The 23,261-nt window shown below is 41.8% G+C and overlaps 1 protein-coding gene across 1 annotated transcript in view; it reads left to right on the top strand.

Moving 5' to 3' along the window:
* The window catches only part of BIRC6 (baculoviral IAP repeat containing 6), a 322,387-nt gene that overhangs the window by 126,822 nt on the left and 172,304 nt on the right, over window positions 1-23,261 (top strand). The window contains 2 exon segments of the mRNA XM_037895446.2: window positions 6,055-6,188; window positions 10,941-11,068. Of these exon segments, the coding sequence (XP_037751374.1) occupies window positions 6,055-6,188; window positions 10,941-11,068 (262 nt within the window).

The following is a 23,261-nucleotide window of genomic DNA, read 5'->3' on the forward strand; positions in this document are numbered from 1 at the left end:
TGAACAATACTGTGAATGACTGTTAGTGATTACTAGACAGCATTGTATGAATATATCTGTCTCAATATGGCAAAAGATGAAGGAAGTGGTAGGAAATGAAGAGGACTGACACAATGAAAAACAAATAATTTTCCTTAAACAAAATGTGAATATTATTAGGTGTTGTTAAATAGCAAGATAGAAAGGATTCTTGTTCATCTCAAAGTGCAGAAAAACCGTTTCTTTGGATTCTCTAAGATAAAATGTTTCCTTGAATAAAGCTGTCTGTTGAACTAAAAGAGCAGTTCATCAAGTTTTGATCTTGAAAGTGAGACTTTATGCTATCAGCCTCAAAATGTAGCCTCAATGATAACTTAAGTCACTGTTTCAGGTTTTCCAGAAGCACTACATCAGCTTCCTTCAGGAGCTGTATCTTAGTCTTCAACATGCCCCTGTGACAAAGTCAGGCCAGATGACTGCAAGAGTGTGCTTCTTCTCAAGAGTCTCTCTCAAACATATAGGCCATGAAGCAAGCATCTGGTCTCTTGGAGACAAAGGGATGCCCTGGTCTCACAATTTCAAAGACCAAAAAGCTGAAAGTACGGAGCAATGGAGCTCCATCATCTCTGTTCTTGTGGAAGCAAATGAAGACATGATCAACTTGAAGCTGTTCTTCAGCAAACGTAAGAAGATCTGCAAAACTGTCTTTGCTCCCTTCAGGCAGAGCACCACTGGGAATTTCAATATACAGGTGGTTGTTCAGCACTGCCCTCCAATTAACATGTTTGGCATCTGTAAGCCTTGAGCCCTAGAATGTTATAGGCCCTTGGGTCACAGAAATATTGAAAGATGAAGATGAGCTTACTAAAAAAATTGCAGTTTTTTTTCTTTCTGACTTCAACTCCAGGTAATGCACAATGAGCAATTTAAACACTGTATCCTGAATACAGTCCTCCATAAAAAATTAACTTGCAGTTTCACTACTAAATGTTGCAAGTGGAAAAAGAGAAAAAAATTAAGGAAGAACAAAAGAATCACCACTAACATTACTACAAGATGGGTGGTTGAATGTGATATGACCAATCTTCCCAGTAGCATTCAGTGGATTTTTCAGGAAGATGATATGTCTGTTTGCATCTAACTACTATAAAAATATTGATTATTGCACACTTAGATCAAAACATAGCACAACAATATATTCTATAAGGAGGTACAGAATTTACAAAAACAATTGAATGAGTTTTTTGGAGATACTTGATAGGTTACTGGCTGACACTGCTGTCACTTTCCATGGATATCTGGCTTGATATCATTAGCAAAAAAGGTGAGGGAAAACACAAGAGAACCAAAAAATAAAAATAAAAAAATGAAGTTAGGGGCATTGCCATTACTTAACTAATAAGACCGATTTTAAATATAAAGTTCATAAATTGAGCCCAGAACAGAATGAGGCTGAAATTTGGCTAATGGGTGCATAATCCTGAGCTGCTTCATCCTCTTCCAGCATTTAAAATGGAGGAGACCAGTTTCTACTCTGAATCTACATTTAAAGGAGGTTGTTGCAGTTCATTGTATTAAAGTGGTGAAAAGTAGTAGAAATAAAATCATGAAACACAACATCTGAATTCAGATGAACTTTGAAAGCTGTGCAGGCAGCTGAGCATCAGTTGATCATGTCTTTATCGCATTCAGATTGGATTCGTTGAAACTTCATAATAGGTTACGTACTAAAAAGAAAAAAGTTGATGTATCTTGCAGCAGATACAAGAGTCATGAGTCTAACTAGTTAGAGACTGTAGTATTTATTTGCAGTGTTAAACTTTATTTTGGACAATGTGCCTTTTTTTTATGCTTGTTATAAGTATGTTTATGAAGAATATCAATGTGTTTTTTCATTTAATTAAATATTTTGGATGTGTGTGTGGTTAAAGAAAATCATAAACTTGTTCAGAATGATAGTATTGGTTGCTGCCAAGGTAAGCCCTAGAGTAGCAAACCATGTTTGTTTTCAGAATCTCCATTTTTCCCAGCTTGGTCCTCTTCAACAATTTGCACACCTACCCTGCTGTTTCAGATTTGTCTCCCACCAAAGCAAGGCTGGCTTTCCTTCCTCTAGGACAGTCAAATGTGGACTACAGCACATCCCTTCTTTACTGTTTCATGGGCCTGATGCTGCCTACCTCTGAGGTTGAGAAGGCTGCTTCAGCCTGTTTTTTACTTTATTGAGGTCCAGTTTAGTTTTCTTCATCAGTCTTGGCTTAATTAATTGGACTCAAAACAATATTAGCAAATCAGTGTGAGGCATACGCTCCTTGTACCTCTGTAAGAATCTTTTTCAGCATGTGTTTTCTGTATCTACTTAATATGAAAAATCTGTTATAGGTTGTAGACAGGCAACTTATGACAAAGGAAAACTACTCAGTGAAAATTCTTATATTTTTGTCTTCCTCTTCTCCCTGGTCACTCAATAACAGACCTAAAAGTGGCAATTCTTCAACAAAAAAACTTCAACATGAAACTGAAGAACTGGAATTAATTTGCAAACTGGACACCCTCAAATTAGGCCTGAATAAAGACTGGGAGTGGTTGGGTCGTTACAAAACCTAAACCTAATTTCCCCCTACTGCTACTCACACCTTCTTGTCAACTCTTTGAAATGGGCCACTATCATTACCACTACAAAAGTTATTTTTCCTCCCTTGGTATCCTGCTGTTAACTGAATTGTCTCATTAGACTGACCTCACACTTCGTAAGGCAATTCCCATCTTTTCATGTATTTATACCTGCTCCTGTATTTTCCACTCCATGCGTCTGATGAAGGGGGTTCTAGCCCATGAAAGCTTATGCCCAAATACATTTGTTAGTCTCTCAGGTGCCCCAAGGACTCCTCATTGTTTTTCCTTCCATCCTGTTTCCCTCGAGGGATTTCTTTTCATGGCAAGCCTCTCCAACATTATAACTTTATTTCACTGCTTTGAAAGCTTTTCAGTTGAGATAGAAGTTGTCAGGATTTAATACTGATCTTGACTGACAGTACTTTGCCTCCTAGTGGGTGGAGACTTATTAGTTAGTATAAGGAAACTATTGTATAATGAAGAGGAAGTCTCTGAAAGACAGAATTACTCGTAAGTAGTTTTCCTTTTTCACTCATCTACATCCTTTCCAAGGGATAAGTTATTCTTGATAAAATAGATGCTAAGGAAACTCTCAAATACAAAGAAAGTAAAACTTCTCAGTATTTTTTTCCTCATCTCATCTATGGGATGAAGTCTGTATCTATCTAAATAGATGTTCAGGCCACGCAGTTTGGTGAAAGTAAGTAAATGTATCTATTCCAGTAGGGCTTCCACACTTTCCCAAGTCTTGTTGTAGTTGAGTTTTCTTAATCATATGTAAGGCATGTGAGTAAGTTTGCTATGTATTCATTAATCCTTATTTTGATCATCTGATCTATTCTCATTTTACCTGTATTTCAATATCGCACTCACCCCCAAACTTGGAGGGTTTATTCCTATTGACAAATCTCCAAGTATATACAGTAGTTGCCGAAAGTGTACTTTAAAGAGCAGATAGAATACATAGTCCTTGCCTGAGAGACCTTAGAGTGCAGTTAAAAAACAATAGAAAAGACCTGGGCTGAGGAAGATCAAAAGTTAGAATAAATAGAGTTCTCGGAACATATTGCCTCCACAAAACTAAAACTTGCTTCTATCTAAAGAATATTTTATGGGCAAATTCAGAAATTGAGGGAGTGGACTGACTGTGGGACTTGATTAATGAAGAATTAAGAGAGTACTGTAATTAATGCCAGTCAGCATGGGTTTATGGAACCCGTATCCTGTTAAACTAATTTGATATCTTTTTTTTTAAATGTGATTACAAGCTTGGTTGATAAAAATAAAAGTTTCAGAGTAACAGCCGTGTTAGTCTGTATTCGCAAAAAGAAAAGGAGTACTTGTGGCACCTTAGAGACTAACCAATTTATTTATAAATTGGTTAGTCTCTAAGGTGCCAAAGGTAAAAGTGTTAATATAATTTGACTTCTGTAAGATGTTTGACTGGGTACTGCATGACATTTTGACTAAACTAGAATGATACAAATTTAACATGGCACACATTAAATGGATTAAAAATTGGCTAACTGATAGATCTCAGTGAAATTGTAAACGGGGAATCGTCATCAAGCAGGTGTGTTTCCAGTGAGCTCTCACGTGGATCGGTTATTGGACCTATGCTATTTAACATTTTTAGTAATGATCTGGAAGAAAACATAAAATCCTCCCTGATTAAGTTTGCAGAGGACACAAAAATTGGGGGGAGGGGGGAATAGTAAATGATGAAGAGAACAGATCACTGATACAGAGCAGTCTGTATCGCTTGGTAAACTGGGTGCAAATAAATATTATGCATTTTAATACAGCTAAATGTAAGCATATACATCTAGGAACAGAGAGTGTAGGCCATACTGACCATATGAGGGACTCTTCCTGGGAAGCAGTGACTCTGAAAAAGATATGGTGGTCATAGTGGATAATTAAAACCTGAGCTCGCAGTGTGATGATGAGAGTGAATGCAATTTTTGGATGCATAAACAGAGGAATCTTGAGTAGGAGTAGAGAAGTTATTTTACCTAGGTATTTGACACAGGTCCTACTGCTGCCGGAATACTGTGTCCAGTTCTGGTGTTACCAGTTCAAGAAGACTGTTGATAAATTGGAGGGGATTCAGAGAAAAGCCACAAGAATGATTAAAAATATAAGAAAATATGCCTTATAGTTAGGGACTCAAAGAGCTCAATTTATTTAGTTTAACAAAGAAAAAGATAAGAGGTGACTTGATTACAGTCTGTAAGTTCCTATCTGGGGAACAAATAGTTGATGATGGGCTCTTCAGTCTTGCAAAGAAAGGTATAACACATCCAATAGCCGGAAGTTGAAGCCAGAGAAATTCAGACTTGAAATAGGTGTAAATTTTTAACGGTGAGAGTAATTAACCACTGGAACAATTTACCTAGGGTTGTGGTGGATTCTTCATCACCAACCATTTTTAAATCAAGACTGGATGTTTTTCTAAAAGTTTTATGCTCTAGGAATTATTTTGGAGAAGTTCTATGGCCTGTGTTATACAGGAGAGCAGACTAGATCAGTGGTTCTCAAACTTTTCTTTTTTGCGGACCACTTGCAAATTGCTGAGGGTCTCTGTGGACCACTTAATGATCTTTCCAAATGTTGTTTGTACCATGAGCTAACTATAGTAAAGCGTTTTGGATAAAAGCGCTATATAAAAAACCCCAATCATAATTCACATTTTTTGCTCTACAGATAAAAGCACACAACTCCTATTTTAAGATCAGTAGTATTACCTTTCTAATGTGATGGATGTGCCCTCTCTCCCCTGTCGTGGCAGCCCCCGAGCTGGGGCTGGGAAGGAGGTGGCGGGGGGGGAGGTGTCTCCCTTGCCATGGCAGCCCCTGAGCTGGGGCTGGGAAGGAGGCCCGTCTCTTCCCAGCAGCCACAACCCTGGAGCTGGGGAAAGTCATGTCTTTCTCTGGTCGCTGCAGCCCTGCACATCTCAAATTCCCCCTGCCCCCTCTTCTCATCCCACTGCCCCCTCCCACTTACTCCCTATTCCCCACTCCCCCAAGGCTACCACCTCACCTTACATATGTGTCTTGTCCAGGCACCTAATTAGTGGAGCCACACCTGCGCAGCTCCACTAATTTAGGTGGGTGGCCCTTTATTCTCTTGTGTGCAGCCACCCTAGAGAGAACTATCCACGAACCACCTGAAAGGAGCTTGCGGACCACAGTTTGAGAACCTCTGGACTAGATGATCACAACCCCTTCTGGTTTTGGAATCTATGTGGTTTTTTTAAACAGTTGGGGATCTGTTAGATTTGGTGGTGGGGAAAAATGGTATACTCGGAACCTCAGTGAATGGTAAATAGCTTATAGTAGTCTACTCCATTTTGAATAATGATGTATTATGAATAATGCATTGTGTGTACCAGGTAAAATTTTATTAATTTTGTTAGTACTTGCAGTTCAAATTCTGTTTTTATGTTTTTGTTTTTAGCTGGTTCAAGCAGTGCCATCGGAGCTCAGGAAAGTACTGCCCAACTGTTGGTGTCAGATCCCAACCTCATTCATGTTTTAGTGAAATTTCTTTCAGGCACTAATCCTCATGGAACAAATCAACACAGTCAACAGGTAATACTGCTAATTACAAAAACAGAAGTAACTCAGAATTATAGGTAATTATTTTACCTAGTGTTGTAAAACCTCATTATGTCCATGGCTTGCACCATCATCACTTTTATGGTGTTAGATGATTGTGATAATTTTTTCTGTGTAATTATTGTTCTTCAAGTATATGTCCCTATGAGTGCTCTACCATAAGCTGTATGTATGCTTGTGCAGTCTCGATGAGAGACTGCAAAGTTGTGTCTGCCAGCCCTTGTCTGAGCAGTGCCAAGTGCTCTACATGAGGGTATATAGGGAGGCGTGAGTATATACCACTAGGGGATGCCAGGGTAGACTTCTAGGCCACCCCAAACAACATGAAATATTGCCTGTTCTGCTCCAAGGGAGGCTAAAGCCACAAGTATCAGGGGGATGCCTGATAAAGAAGGATATTGGGCCTTGGTGTTATGCTTTCCCACCTATTCTGTTAATCCTTAAGACCCTTTTCAGGCTGTGCTGAGAAGGAGCAAGAGCTATGCTCATAGCACCTGTTTGGCCGAGACAGGTGTGGTAACCCCAAACCTCATCCATGTCTCGGAGTTAATGCCCCCTAGCTTGCCTTTCACAAAGGACCTATTGACACAGAACTCAGGGACCATCATCCATCCTAACCCCCCCTCCCCCTCCCGAATCTGAGAGCATGGCTCCTAAATCACTCTCAGACATGAAGCTGGTCTTTTCAGATAGATTTCAGTCAGTTTTGTTATCCAGTGGAAAGTCCACTACTCACAAGACTTACCTCCAAAAATGGAAATGCTTCCAATTCTGGTGTCCTTCTCAAGCCTTGGAGGTTCTGCTTTCCAAGATCCTGGACTACTACCTATTAGAGTACATCTGGCTGTCATCACAGCCTTCCACTCACCCATCCAAGGCTTCAGTCTTTGCCTATCCTACAGCAACCAGATTTCTTAGAACTTGTTCTCTCTTGTTTGACACCTGGCCCCCCAGTGGGACCTCAACCTTGTTTTAAATACCTAATGGAAAACCTTCAAACCAATGAGAACCTGGTCCCTCTTCCACCTCTCCCTGAACATTTTGTTCCTAATTGCCATCACCTTAGGAAGGAGAATGGGGGAGCTGGGCTAATGCAGCATACATCACCTTCTACAAAAACAAGGTTATGCTACATCCCCATCCTCACTTCCTTCCAAAGGTCTCCCGGAGCATAACATTAACCAGGAAATTCACCAACCAGTTTTCTACCAAAACCTCGTTTCTTCAGAGAGAAATCAAGCCTTCATTCGCTGGATGTCCAAAAGGCCCCTGCTTTCTATCTGGACAAGACTAAACCATTCCAGGTCTCTCTCAGGCTATTTGTATCAGTTATAGATGGGATGAAGAGCCAGCCAGTTTTCACATAAAGGTGAAGTGGGGTTGCATCTTGACCTGCTATGAAAATATGGGGGTGCAGCCTTCTCGCTGAGTAATAGCACATTCCACTGGAGCTGAGTCCACATTTGGAGCTCTACTGAAGAACAAGCCCGTAGCAGAACTCTTCTGGATTGTTTTAGTCTTCTCTCCATATCTTAGCCAAACATTACGCTATCTTATGTGTTTCCAGAGATGACTCTTTGGTGATGCAGTCCTTCCAGTTGTCCTGGACTTACCTCATCAGCAGCTATTTCCTCACTGAGTTACAGCTTGGGAATCTCCTTTGGTGGCGTACCTATAGGGACATATACTTGAAGAGGGAGAGGGTACTTATCTTACCGTAACTGGAGTTCTCCAAGATGTTTTGTCTCTGTAGGTGCTCCTTCTTCTCCTTTCCTTTGGAGTTCTGCTTCATGGTTAAGAAGGAACTGAGTGGTGGTGGGCTTGCATTTCCCTATATGCCGTCATTCAGGGCATGAGGCACCAGCACACAAACACTACTTTGCAGTCTTCAATCAAGAGCGTGTGGGCACTCACACATCCTATGGTTGAGCACCTGCGGGACAAATGTCTCTAAGAACTCATAAGAACATGAGACCATCCATGCTGGGTCAAACCAGTGGTTCATCTAGCACAGTATCCTGTCTTCTGACTGTGGCTGATTCCAGATGCTTCAGAGGGAGTGAACAGAAGAGGGCAATTTATCGAGTGGTCCATCCCTAGTCCCAGCTTCTGGCAGTCAGAGGTTTAGGGATACCCAGAGCATGGGGTAGCATCTCTGACCATCTTGGCTAATAGCCATTGATGGACCTATCCTCCATGAACTTAACTAATTCTTTTCTTGAAACCTGTTATACTTTTGGCCTTTGCAGCCTCCTCTGGCAATAAGTTCCACTGGCTGATTGTGCATTGTGTGGAAAAAGTACTTCCTGATGTTTGTTTTAAACCTGCTGCCTCTTAATTTTATTGGGTGGTCCCTGGTTTGTGTGTATGTAAAGGGGTACATAACACGTCCTTATTCACTTTTTCCACGCTTTTCATGATGCTACAGACCTCTACCATATCCACCCCCTTACTCATCTCTTTTCAAACTGAACAATGCCAGTCTTTTCAATTTCTCCTCTTATGGAAGCTGGCTTTTTTGCATAATTTTGTTGCCCTTCTCTGTACTATTTTTTTACTTCTAATACATCTCTTTTGAGCTGAGGTGACCAGAACTGCACACAATATTCAAGGTGTGGTAGTACCATGGATTCATATTATGGCGGCATGAAACCTTTTGTTGTCTTATCTATCCCTTTCCTATTGGTTCCTAACATTGTTAGCTTTTTGGACTGCCACTGCATATTGAACAGATGTTTTCAGAGAACTGTTTGTGGTGATTCCAAGATCTCTCTTGAGTTTTAGCAGTTAATTTAGACCCCATCGTTTTAGATGTATAGTTTGGAATTTGTTTTCCAATGTGCATTACTTTGCACTTATCAACGTTGAATTTCATCTGCCATTTGCTTGCCCAGTGAGCCAGTTTTGTGAGGTCCCTTTGTAACTCTTTACAGTCAGCTTTCAACTTAACTATCTTGAGTAATTTTGTGTCATCTGCAAACTTTGTCACCTCACTGTTTCCAGATCATTTATGAATAAATTGAACAGCACAGGTTCTGGTACAGATCTTTGGGGGACCTCAGTATTTACCTCTTTCCACTGTGAAAATTGACCATTTATTCCTTCCCTTTGTTACCTATGTTTTAACCAGTTACTGATCCATGTGTGGACCTTCCCTCTTATCCTATGCCTGCTGCCTTTGCTTAAGAGCCTTTTGTGAGGAACCCTGTCAAAGGTTTTTGTTTGTTTTTGTTTTTGTTTTTTAAAGTCCAAGTATACTCTATGCACTGGGTCACCCGTGTCCACATGTTTGTTGACTTTTCAAAGAATTCTAGCAGATTGGCAAGTCATAGTTTCCCTTTACAAGAACTGCACTGAGTCTTCTCCAACATATCATGTTCATTGATGTGTCTGATAATTCCTTTCTTTACTATAGTTTCAACCAATTTGCCTCGTACTGAAGTTAGGCTTACCAGCCTGTAATTGCCAGGATTGCCTCTGGAGCCTTTTTAAAAAAGTGGTGTTACATTAACGATCCTTCGTCATCTGTTGTAGAGGCTGATTTAAATGAAAGGTTATATACCACACTTAGTATTTCCTCAATTTCATATTTTAGTTCCTTCAGAATTCTTGGGAGAATACCATCTGGTCCTGGTGACTTATTACTGTTTAATTTATCCCCAAACTTCCTCTGTTAACACCTCACTCCAGGACAGTTCCTCAGATTTGTCACCTAAAAAGAATGGCTCAGGTGTGGGAATCTCCCTCACATCCTCTGCGGTGAAAACCAATGCAAAGAATTTGTTTAAGTTCTCTGCAATGGCCTTATCTTTTTTGAGTGCTCCTTTAGCACCTCGATCATCCAGTAGCCCCACTAATTGTTTGGTAGGCTTCTTGCTTCTGATGTACTTAGAAAAATTCTGACTGTTTGTTTTTGTCTGTATGTGCTAGTTGCTCTTCATATTATTTTTTGGCCTTCCTAATTATACTTTTACACCTGACTTGCCAGAGTTTATGCTTTCTTCTCAAGTTATTGGTAAGGTAAGTAACCTTTTCCTTTGTTCATGCTGCTAGTTTCTTTATTTAATAGCATAACTCATGGATATGTTTTTTCTTTTCTGAACTATTCTGGAGCATTATGGTAGAATCAAACACTACACAGTATACCAATGACTTGATATTCCATGTGAGGGATTTCCTAGTAGCAATTTTGTTTTTAGATACAGTAAAATAATGCAAGTAAACCCCATTAACTGAAATCAAATTGGTTAGGAGGAGAACTGTTAATGAACCATTTTAAGATTATGTAGTTAAGTAAGTGAGGAAATATGAAAATTAAGATTCTCATATTGTTAACCAGTCTATATTACATATTTATTTACTGACTACTTCTAATGTATATGTTTCTATGTGAAAATCAGTTCAGATTAATGGGTTTCGTGTTGGATAAGCTACATTACTCATTAAAGATTAGAAATTTTCTTAAAAAGGTAACTGTTTTGAGGGGAATAATCTATTTGTTTTCATCCAAGAACTGAACTTTTGTCGTGTTACTACCCATCGCTGGTGGTAGAATGCAAATAAGAAAAGTTAAGACTTGTATCCACTCAATGGAAATTCCACAGAAATTATTCTGGAATGCAAGCTTAGTTTCCATAATGCTTTTCTTATCAAACATTTTACAGTAATTGTGTTTTAAACAAAAGCTTCCTCGTAGCATAAACAACTTTTGAAATCTCTTTTCAGGTTGGGCCAACAGCTACACAAGCTATGCAAGAATTTCTTACTCGATTACAAGTGCACCTTTCTTCAACTTGTCCTCAGATGTTCAGTGAATTTTTATTAAAGTTAATACATATACTTTCAACAGAGAGGTAAAGATTGAGTTTTATCTTTAATACCCAAGTTAATTTTTTTACTTCCAGAAATAGCTTTAGGCTGTCTATATTACAAATAAGTTTCTGTAACTAGGATGTGACACTTCCATGTTCATCCAATTGTGTGTGAATCATGGCTGAAAAGATTTTGCACCTCTACACATACTATACTACCTAACCATATTTAAATGAGTTAATTTTGGGGAATTCTTAGCAGTATCTATGTGGTACCTCCTTCAGGTGTTAGAATGCCTGGGGTTACATGCCCACAAATCTGCATTGGCAGCAAGTGGAACAGTGCACTCAGGACTCTCCACCAGTCCTTGCATGAGGGACTGCAAATAGGAAGACTATATTGAGTGTTAGATGATTGGATGACATAACCTCCTCCTGGACTTGATTGGGGAACTTGTTCTTTGTGGGAGCAACATCTAATGTGATGCTGATTTGGGAGGCCCTCCAAAAACCCCTCTAATATTTTCATTAGCCAGAGGAAGGTCTGCTCAGGGACTCTAGTCTAAGGGGATAAAATAATCTGGAGTGTGTCATGAGGAGTGGGTTAAGAGGATTGCTGGTAGATTCTGAAAGTATTTCACCTGGATTGGTAAAGGAGGCTAGAATGCGATTTACGAAGCATGGTTTCATATAATATCCTTGCCATCAGCTGCAGCTACTTGTCCTTCCAAAAAATATTATTAAACATGCGTGTTTTAAGGTCTTCAGCCTTACCAATAGAAATTAATAATATACTTAATTCTCATATCTCTAAAAATCTTTTCAAATAGTCTATATATAAATGAATGCTAAACACTCCCTATATCTTCCCCAATAATCATTTAAAAAAATGTATAAAGAAAACCTGACTGTAATGGTTATTTGTAAATATAGTTAATTGTAGAATAGATCTCATCACCAAATAACAATATTTTTTGTTTAACCTGGTAACTAATTTCTTTCCAATACATTTGTTTTTTAGCCCACAGAGAAAGATCATATTGACTTTATTCAGATCAAAAATATAATCAGTTGATCAGAGTGGAAAATTAAATAGCAACTTGCTATGGCCAAGATGTAAAAGGTTGAATTCCTCATTTAAGTGTTTAAATTCTGTTGTTAAAGACTTAATTCTTTCCTGCTACTGCAAGTATTTTAGTATACATCAGTCTTATGATGCCACTTACTGGGATGCAAGGATTTGAGAAATCCACACCCCTATTTTATAAGCCTAATTTTGACCACCTTCAAGTTTTCTTTGCTTCCTGGCCTCAGCAGCAGAGATTGGTTGCCTCTGCTTTCCTGCTCTCTCCTTTCTTGTGCGTATGCATCGTTGTGTCTCTCTGTGGTATGGACACAAAGGAAGACAGAGGATGTAAGAAAAGGAAAAAAAGAACAAGCGCCGAAAGAAGAACTCCAAGGGTGGTTCTTCGTTCAGGAAGGAGAGAGTGAAAGACAGAGCGCTAAGTTCTGCGACAGCACTTCATCCTTTTAGGTGTGTGGGATCCTTGGTCAGAACATACCATTCAATCAGACACTATTCCAAACTCTCATGGGGATGCCAGAATGCCCAAGTGTATGTCATCTTCAAGCAGGGAGTGGCAGTTTCAGTGGTGCACAAGAGGTCCTAGCACTCTACCTACCTACCTGCCTGACTGCTATCTGAACTGTGCCACAGCTTGGTACCTGCTCTCTGGCTTATCCAGTTCTTCAGCAATTTCACTGCCTTTGTAAGGTCCAGGAGATCTTGGATCTGGATGTCTCTCAAATGGTCCTAGTTTTAGTAAGTCTCACTTTAACAGGCATTCCTTCTGTCCCTCCTTTGTATAGACTCCTATCAGCCTCTCTGTCCCACAAGCAATACCTTTCAGCCTGCTTTTCTTTCAGCTCCTGGAGAAATTTTTGTCTCTTCAGCCTCTGTGTGGTGCGCCTTCATCCTCCTGTAGTTCCACCCACAATATGAAGAACAGATTTATTATCTCTTGGTCTGATACTAGAGAGCTTAGTCTTCACCCCACCTCCAAGCAGGAAACAGGCTCTCATCTCTCCAGAGACCCACTGCCTGAGCAATTTGGCTGCTTGTTCAGCTTAGCCATGTTCTATCAGGGTGCCTAGGCCTGAGGTTTCTCTGCTGGCCCCTGGTAAGCCCTGCTCTTACCGGTACTTTTCTGGCTCCTTTCCTACACAGGGCTCACAACAATGTTTCTTTTTCCTGGGCTGTGTATACATTATGAGCTGGGAGTGCGATTGTCTTGCTTGTGTACAAACATTCACACTAGCTCTCATTGAGCTAGTGCAAGTATAAATAGCAGTGTGGCTGGGGTAGCACTAGTAGTGATAGCAAAGGCATGGCTGAGCCAAGCTGAATGCATATCTACCATTTTCAGGTGGGTTTGTATTCGCAGATGATGTTGCTCTCCTGACACATACCCAACACCGTATACAAGAAAAAACAATTCGACTCAATGCATTTAGCCAGCAAATTGGACTGGAAAATCAACTGCAATAAGACAAATATCATGACCTTTAATATTGCTTCACCATCACCTGTACGGACAAAGGATTGTGCTGCCCAAGTATGTGAATGTTTCTACATTGGTGAGAACATAATCAGCCAGGATGGTGGAACAAGCCAGGACATCCAGAACAAAATCAGTAAAGCCAGGAACACCTTCAGGAGCTTAAATATAGTCTGGAAATCATCAAAATACAACACCAAAATCAAACTCAAGATTTATCAGAACTGCGTATTTTCAACACTGTTTTATAGTGCAGAATGCTGGGGATTGAGAAAGTGTGACATGTCCAAACTGTCCTTATTCCATACAACCTGCCTCAGAAAAATCCTCTATCTTTTGGCCCAGAACAATCTCAAACCAAGATCTGTTGACACAGTGGAGCCAAGAGGATCTGAGCACCAATCATTGCCAGGAGGTGCTGGAGATGGATCGGTCGTGTGCTTTGGATGGAAACTGATTCCATCACCAGAGTAGCAATAAGATGGACACCTGAAGGCAAGTGAAAACGAGGTTGCCTGAAAATGACATGGTGAAGAGCTGTAGAAGCTGAGCTGGAAAATCTGGGGCACAGCTGGGGAACCATTGAAAGACTTGCCAGAAATAGACAGGAGTGGAGGAGCTTTGTCATTGCTCTAAATGCCAGAGGTAATAGGAACATGATGATGATGATGATGATTTATATTCAGAATGGCTCAGCTGTGCTTCCTCTGCTGCTACCATGCCACCACGGCTACACTATTTATACACAAGCAGAGGAATCACACCACAAGCTTGTAAGGTAGATGTAGCCTTAGTTAAGCTCAGCTGGAAGCTGTTTTATAAACAACTTTGGCCTCCATGCTCCCTCAGGCTTTCTTTCAAGATTTGGGTGCACAGATGACTCAGGGTTTAAGCATAAAATTTGAAATCACTACACTTTCTAGCTACAGAGGTTCAAACCTCAGCCCAGGCTCACTCAGTGTTGAAGTTAAACTGAATGTCTTGCAGTTCACTGTGTCTGGGTCTCTCAGATGACATGTAAAACTAAGGACCTGGTTTTACATATAGGGTGCACCTACACAGCCCCTGGGGTGTGATTTGCAGCTTGGGTAGACGTACCCACACTAGCTTTAATCTAGGTAGCTCACTAACGACAGAAACTTAAAGCTGCGGTGGCACAGGCTGAACAAGCAAGTATAAGCCCAATGGGGTCAGGCAGGCTTGTGAAGCCTGCACTGAAGCTTGCTGTGCCGTATCTTAACTTCTGTTTTTAGCAGACTAGTAAGATTAAAGCTAGTGCAGGTATATGTACATAAGCTGCAAATCACATGCTTGGCTGCAGTGCAGACATACCTAGTGTTGTTTAGGTACGTATTCTTTTGCAATAGCTCTGTGGTCTTAGCCTCCCTTCGCTAACCTGTAATCTGCAGGAACTACAGCTTCTGTTTTTCTCTGGATGGGGTTAATCTCTTCTACCTCCTGAGTGATTTTTTTTTTTCCCCTTCATCTTCCCCGCTGTTGGCTAGGGAGCTCAGGCTTTCTATTGGTTCATTAGAAACTTCGCTTTTGTCTCAGCCTTGCAAGGTTTACCTCTAATTTCCTTTGTACTGCACTCTTCCTCTCTCAGCAAAGAGATTTCTGCAGTGCTCTCAGTGGCCTGCCTGCCATAGTACTCCCATTTTAGCTTCTGTGTTAGGGGTTTCCCTTGTTTCAACACCATGGAGACCTCTCAGGGCCCCTTAACTCTCTTAGTGCTTTTCAATGCCGGCTGGTCTAGCCTCTGAACAAAGAGCCTGGTCTTGCATATTCTAGCTTCTTTCTACCCTCTGCTGCCAAGTTCAGTTCAGTTCTAGAAGAGCTCTCATCCCTCTGCACCTACTAGAACCTGCTACCGTTTGTCAATGGAAATATGATATTGAGGAGAGATCATAAATGAACCACCTTCCTATTCAGAACCATTGGATTCTGTAAACTCTCAATTGCTGGCCACCTTCAGGGTTGGGGTTCTACAGTCAGAATCTGGGGTACATAGTTTTGGGAGGGCACCTAAACTTCTGTACCAGTAACGGGGTACTCTTGTTGACCCTAAACCTCTCTTTTAGTATTTTCCAGGGCAAATCTAGAGAATTGGAGACCTACATGTTTTTATTTGTGATGCATCTTCTCTACTAGCTATGGACAATATCTGTATAGGACTTTGCATTTTCACTGTGACTTGGAGGCTCAGAGAGAACTCTTGTAATGTTAATTAGGCATCACAATGAGACTGTGAGCTAGGAAAGTATTGGCTCCATTTTGCAGATGAGGGGGTGGTGTGCTGGGAACTAAGAAGTGGTGTGACTGCGAGATTTGTTTCTTCTTCTTGGGTGCACCATTGCAGGATGTGTGTGCGCCTGTGCACTTGCGACTGGAGATTGTATATAGCAGTGTCTGTGGACCCACACTTGCGTAGAGCAGTGCCTCATGCTCCCAGGTGAGGGCCTATAAAGAGGCATGGGCCCACCACCGCTCCAGTTCCTTCTCAGCTGCCTGTGGCTTGAGATGAAGCTGCTGTGGTGTCCACTGCTTTCAGCTACTTCCTGCCTTTCTTATTTACCTCCCTTGTTTATTTCATTTAGTTAGGTTTTTATTTTACCTAATTATTTTTATTAGTTGTAGCACAGCTCATGTTTGGGGATTCCTCCCCTCTGAAATTGGTGCCTTGCTCTTTGTGGTCTGCGATACTCCCCTGAGTTATACTTATGATTCTGGGGTTCAGGCCTTGCCAGATCTGCCAGAAACCTTTTCCCTGTAGTGACGGTCACTCTAGCTGTCTTCAGTCTCTCCGAGAAACTTCTGTCCCATCGAAGTTTAAAGTCTGCATAAGGTTTAGTAGAAGCAGGTCCCACAAAGGTAAAAGAAGGTAGGCTAAAGCTCCTCTTAATAGAATGCTACTTAGTTCCGATGGGGTCTGTGTTTGTCCCTCTAGGTCAGTCTCAGGCCATACCAGTGACTTCAGGTGCAGGTCTAGAGATGAAGCCCCCTCTTCCCCCCTTTCCTAGCAGAGACTCTAGAAAGATGACTAAGTCACCACATAGAGCTGACTTTTGGGAGACTATTATTGTCCCACAATAGGTACAGCTGAGGCTCCAGCTGGTGCCAGTAGCGAAGCATCAGTACTGCCTAAGAAGTCCAATTGGAGAGGTCTTCAGTTAAACAGCACCAAGAGGCCCTTTCCTTGGTAATACCTGATACCTCTAGGCATCAAGACGCATCTAAAAGCAGGAACTTGAGGGCTGTAGTAGTGTCATCTGGGTAGAGCAATAGAAATGGTTCAGAGTGATACCCAGCTCCCTCTCAGGTACTGTCATCCTCAGGACATCAGCTCTCTGAGCACACAGTTATCTTGTTGGCCCCTCTGGTACCACATGAAGCATCCCAATCCCTGTCCCAGGCCCCAGTACTGCCTTAAGTTCCTACTGCCTTTCCCCAGTACTGCTTCAACAACTTGTGTCTGAAGCCTTTCTCACTAGAACTGGATCTGATCTACTGCCTCTGGCATTGATGCACAAAGTCCCCCACCCTTTCAACTCCAGGGATAACATGTCCTCTGACTCTAAGGTTTCTGTACTGGGCTGTGTCACAGCATCGTACCAGCACACGCCTCTAGGAATGTACCCTGATGAGGACTTTCCAGAGCCCAGCAGATGCCCTAGATTCACTGAACAGCCACTGGCTCCACAAGGCTGCTTGCTGGTATTTTATGTTCTCTTGGAACCTGAGGCAACCCAAGATGAGCGAGACCAACCAAACAAAGAAGGGTCAACTTTGGAGAAGTTCTCATCTGATGAGGTGGTAATGCCACCCTCGCCCTCTTATGCAGACGACTTTAGAGCCTTCCAGGACTTAATGAAAGGTCTAACTGAATCCCTCCACACTGCTTTGGAGGAAGGTCTAGTAGTCTCAGCATTCTCTGGTGACATTTTACATGTCTCCTCCCAGTGTAAGGTCGCCCTACCCATCAATGAGGCACTGTTCTCACCTGCATGAACTCTATGGTAAAAACACCTAGCACTATTCCACCCGCTTGCAAACACCAGATAAAAAATATAACATTCTGCCCAAGGGAATGGAGTACTACTACTCCCATCCCACCCCCAGTTCCCTAGTGGTAGACATAGTCAACAAAGAGAACTGTCAAGCACGCTCCACACCCTCTCCTTCCGAGAAGGCATCTTAATGCATTAATCTCCTGGGTAAGAAAAGCTGTTTGTTGGCTGCTTTTCAATTTTGAATCACAGATTACTAGGCCTTGATGTCAAAATATGATTTTAACTCCTACTCAGAGTTTGTTCAATTTATTGAACAACTCCCATGAGACCACAGGGAACAATTTCAAGCCCGCATTTTGGAAGATCAGCTGATCACTAGAGCTTCCCTACAATCTGCTCTTGATAACGCTAATGTGGCTTCACAGTCCTTAGCTACCTCAGGAGTTATACAACATCCTGGTTCCAATCTTCTGGCTTCCTGAGGGAGATGCAGAACATCGCGAAAGACTTCCCTTTTGAAGGGCTCAAGGTCTTTAGTTTTTACACAGACTCTTCCCACCACTCCCTTTCAGTCACTGGGACTGTTTGTACCTGCAACAAAAAGAAGTCTTCCGTAAGTCTCAAACAGTATAATGCTCCTGATCATTTCAGTTCCATCCGCAATGAACCTACGAAGCCCCCACAGAAAAGGGGATCACCATCCTCCCACAACCACCCAGACTACACATTTCTCTAAGCAACCGTTTTGACAACTTAGTCAAGGGCCTCAAACAGCCTCTTTCTCTGGATCTTCTGCTGCAAAAATTTTGCTATCCAACCTCCTTTTGGAGACCACCTATCCCACTTACTACCTGCCTGTGAGCTCATCATCTCAGACAAGTGGACCCTAAGGTGGTCACTATGGGGTACTCCATTAATTTCCATTCTCCCCACATATACCCACTTCTGTTTCCCATCCCTCTTCAGGGACCCTTCTCTCATGAGAGGCTGCATCTCAGATGTGTTCAGGCATGGCTAAGGACTTACATATGCTCTGAAGAGACTGTCTTTTCAAACAAATCACTGTACCTTCGCAAGTGTAAAGAACCAGTAAAGGTCTCAGGTGGTGGAAAGAGCCAGTAATGGTGTTCACATGAACTCTTTTCTCATGTCTGCCACCTTTGGAAATCCTTTCCACGGATGTCTCTCTCTTGGATTGGGGTCACATCTACAGGTTGCCAGTCTGTCAAGATAACGTTAGGCAACAGGGAAGCTATGTACTATCTAAACCTACATGGGGTAGCATGATCTCACTCTTTATGTGCAGAATCGCTAAAACCGTGGAACCAGTGCATCTCCCATCACACAAAAATCTGTGAGATTTACCTACCGGGCCTTCAGAATGCAATGGCGGACTCCCTGAGCAGGAACTTCCATCAGGACCATGAATGGGAGCCCAGTGTCTCTGTTTTCCACACCATCTGCCAGTTCTGAAGGTAGATTTCTTTGCAGTTTTGCCCAGTGTGAAATGTTGCTGCTTCTGCTCCAAAGAGGGATGTGGCCACAATTGTGTGGGAGATATCTTAACCCCAACTCCTGCTCTTTGCTTACCCATCTAATCCTCTTAATGCTCAGGACTTTGCTCAAACTGAGACAGGAAAGGGAGCCAAATGGGCCTTGATTTCCCCCATCTTTGCCCACTGTGACAATTGGAACATGAGTGGCTTATGCCACCTCCTAAGAGGGTGGGTATGCACATCATACCTTTCATTTTTGGAAGTTTTGCTGCTGGGAATGTGGGCAGGAACCCAGCTTTTCTTCCTGAGGGACCTTTATCTGGGGGATTGCAGCAGCAATGTGACACTAGCTCAGCCACATACGTTTTGGCGAGAGCAGAGCTATGCGGATTCAAGCATACTTACCAAAGTTGGGAATGTGCCTCATCTTGGTTTGGTTTTCTGGAACAGTATCAGCTGAGCTTCCCAGAATCTGTTTACACTCCTAATCCCTTTGTGATGCTTCACTTTGATTTGGAGAGGGGACCTGGGATCATGCTTCTCTCTGCTTCCTTTTGCTGCCCAAGGTTCTGAGGAGGTTCAGACAGGGCAACACAGTCGTGATTTTTACTGACTCCTTGACAATCCTGCCACTGCTGTTTTTTAGATGTGAAGAGTCTAGCACTGAACCGCCTGTGGATGCTTCTTGAGATCTTGGAGCAGCTCTTCAAGGGCTTGTGTTCTACAACCACCATCTCCAGCTTGCTGCATTGGTTTCTTAACAGAAGCCCTCTGTTGGCAGAGGCATACCGTCTGACCAGCAATAGAATGTCTCTAGCTTCTTGCATTTATTTTAGTCTCAAAGATCTTCATGGCCTGATGTAGCATTGGGATAGTACTGTCCTGTATTTTTTTGCACCAGAAGGTTTTGGATTTCCTTCTGTTGAAATTCAAGAGGCACTTCATTCAGTGACCCTCATTCTGCAGGTTCTGACAAGACCCCTATTTGAGACATAAGAGCAAACTTATTTCTAACTTCTTTCCTTTAAGATCTTCGTTTATTATAGTGACCTTGGCCAGACAAGTGAGAGAGATTAACTCTCTCCTCCCTTCTGTGTGCTTTCAATTCTCTTCAGAAGAGTTTTGTTTTGTTTTCTCCTGGAATTTGTTTCTGCAGTTAATACCAAATTCCTCTGGGACAAGTCCAGTATCTTCTCCATCAGTGACAAGAAGCTGCCTTTATTGTACGTTGAGCATGTTCTTAAGCTTTTATATTTCTCATTTTCAAGAATTTCAAAAGTCAAAAAAATCACTCAAGTTTTGAACGTTGCAACAAGAGCAAGGCTGCCGCTGTTAGATGGGTGTGAGGCTGCATTCTCATGTGGTCTGGCTGGTAAACCTTGTGTGCTGAGCTTGTCAAATGCCATAGGGCTTGAAGTCTCCACTTCAGTGCTCACTTCCAGTGAGGTATTTTTCCCCAAGTATATAAGGTAGCAGGCTTGATCTTCACTCCCTTTACGATCAGCTGGACCTGTTCACTTTCCTGGATGACTCATTTGGCTGCAGGGTCCAGCTAGCAGCAGAATTAAGGTAAGCTCACCTATCATAGAATCATAGACTTTAAGGTTAGAAGGGACCATTATGATCGTCTAGTCTGACCTCTTGCGCAACGCAGGCCACAGAATCTCACCCACCCACTTCTGTAACAAACCCCTAACCTATGTCTGAGCTACTGAAGTCCTCAAATCGTGGTTTAAAGACTTCAAGGTGCAGAGAATCTTCCAGCAAGTGACCCATGCCCCACGCTGCAGAGGAAGGCGAAAACCCCCCAGACCCTCTTCCAATCTGCCCTGGAGGAAAATTTCTTCCTGACCCCAAATTTGACAGTCAACTAAACCCTGAGCATGTGGGCAAGACTCACCAGCCAGACACCCAGGAAAGAATTCTCTGTAGTAACTCAGATCCCACCCCATCTAACATCCCTTCACAGGCCATTGAGCATATTTACCGCTAATAGTCAAAGATAAATTAATTGCCACAATTAGGCTATCCCATCATACCATCCTCTCCATAAACTTATCAAGCTTAGTCTTGAAGCCAGATATGTCTTTTGCCCCCACTGCTCCCCTTGGAAGGCTGTTCCAGAACTTCACTCCTCTGATGGTTAAAAACCTTTGTCTAATTTCTAGTCTAAACTTCCTGATGGCCAGTTTAGATCCATTTGTTCTTGTGTCCACATTGGTACTGAGCTTAAATAATTCCTCTCCCTCCCTGATATTTATCCCTCTGATATATTTGTAGAGAGCAATCATATCTCCCTTCAGCCTTCTTTTGGTTAGGCTAAACAAGCCAAGCTCTTTGAGTCTCCTTTCATAAGACAGGTTTTCCATTCCTTGGATGATCCTAGTAGCCCTTCTCAGTACCTGTTACAGTTGGAATTCATCCTTCTTAAACATGGGAGACCAGAACTGTACACACTATTCCAGATGAGGTCTCACCAGTGCCTTGTATAACGGTACTAACACCTGCTTATCTCTACTGGAAACACCTTGCCTGATGCACCCCAAGACCGCATTAGCTTTTTTCATGGCCATATCACATTGGCGGCTCATAGGCATCCTGTGATCAACCAGTACTCCGAGGTCCTTCTCCTCCTCTGTTACTTCCAACTGATGAGTTCCCAGCTTATAACAAAAATTATTGTTATTAATCCCTAAATGCATGACCTTACACTTTTCACTATTAAATTTCATCCTATTACTGTTACTCCAGTTTACGAGGTCATCCAGATCTTCCTGTATGATATCCCGGTCCTTCTCTGTATTGGCAATACCTCCAAGCTTTGTGTTATCCCAAACTTTATTAGCACACTCCCACTTTTTGTGCCAAGGTCGGTAATAAAAAGATTGGTCCGAAAACCAATCCCTGAGTAACTCCACTAGTAACCTCCTTCCCGCCTGACAGTTCACCTTTCAGTATGACCCATTGTAGTCTCCCCTTTAACCAATTCCTTATCTGCCTTTCAATTTTCATATAGATCCCCATCTTTTCCAATTTTATCTTATCATTCCCCATGTGGAACCGTATCAAATGCCTTACTGAAATCAAGGTAAATTAAATCCACTGCGTTTCCTTTATCTAAAAAGTCTGTTACCGTCTCAAAGAAGGAGATCAGGTTGGTTTGGCATGACCTACCTTTTGTAAAACCATGTTGTATTTTGTCCCAGTTACCACTGACCTCAATGTCCTTAACTACTTTCTCCTACAACATTTTTTGAAGACCTTGCATACTACAGATGTCAAACTAACAGGCCTGTAGTTACCCGGATCGCTTTTTTTTCCTTTCTTAAAAGTAGGAACTATGTTAGCAATTTTCCAGTCATACGGTACAACCCCTGAGTTTACAGATTCATTAAAAATTCTTGCTAATGGGCTTGCAATTTCTTGTGCCAGTTCCTTTAATGTTCTTGGATGAAGATTATCTGGGACCCCCAATTTAGTCCCATTAAGCCGTTTGAGTTTGGCTTCTACCTTGGATGTGGTAATATCTACCTCCATATCCTCATTCCCATTTGTCATCCTGCCATTATCCCTAAGTTCCTCATTAGCCTCATTAAAGACTGAGGCAAAGTATTTGTTTAGATATTGGGCCATGCCTAGATTATCCTTAACCGCCACTCCATCCTCAGTGTCTAGCTGTCCCAATTCTTTTTTCTTTGTTTTCTTCTTATTTATATGGCTATAGAATCTTTTACTATTGGTTTTAATTCCCTTTGCAAGGTCCAACTCTACATGGCTTTTGGCCTTTCTCACTTTATCCCCACATGTTCTGACCTCATTAAGGTAGCTTTGCTTGCTAATCCCTCCCATCTTCCACTCCTTGTAGGCTTTCTGCTTTTTCTTAATGACCTCTCTGAGATGCTTGCTCATCCAGCTTGGTCTACACCTCCTGCCTATGAATTTTTTCCCCTTTCTTGGGATGCAGGCTTCTGATAGTTTCTGCAACTTTGACTTAAAGTAATTCGAGGTTTCCTCCGCTTTTAGATCCACAAGTTCTTCAGTCCAATCCACTTCCCTAACTAATTTCCTTAATTTTATAAAGTTAGCCCTTTTGAAATCAAAAACCCTAGTCACAGATCTATTTTTGTTTATTCTTCCATTTAGTTTGAACTGAATTAGCTCATGATCGCCC

The sequence above is a fragment of the Chelonia mydas genome, chromosome 3 (genome assembly GCF_015237465.2).
Source record: "Chelonia mydas isolate rCheMyd1 chromosome 3, rCheMyd1.pri.v2, whole genome shotgun sequence".
In the NCBI taxonomy this organism is placed as follows: Eukaryota; Metazoa; Chordata; order Testudines; family Cheloniidae; genus Chelonia; species Chelonia mydas.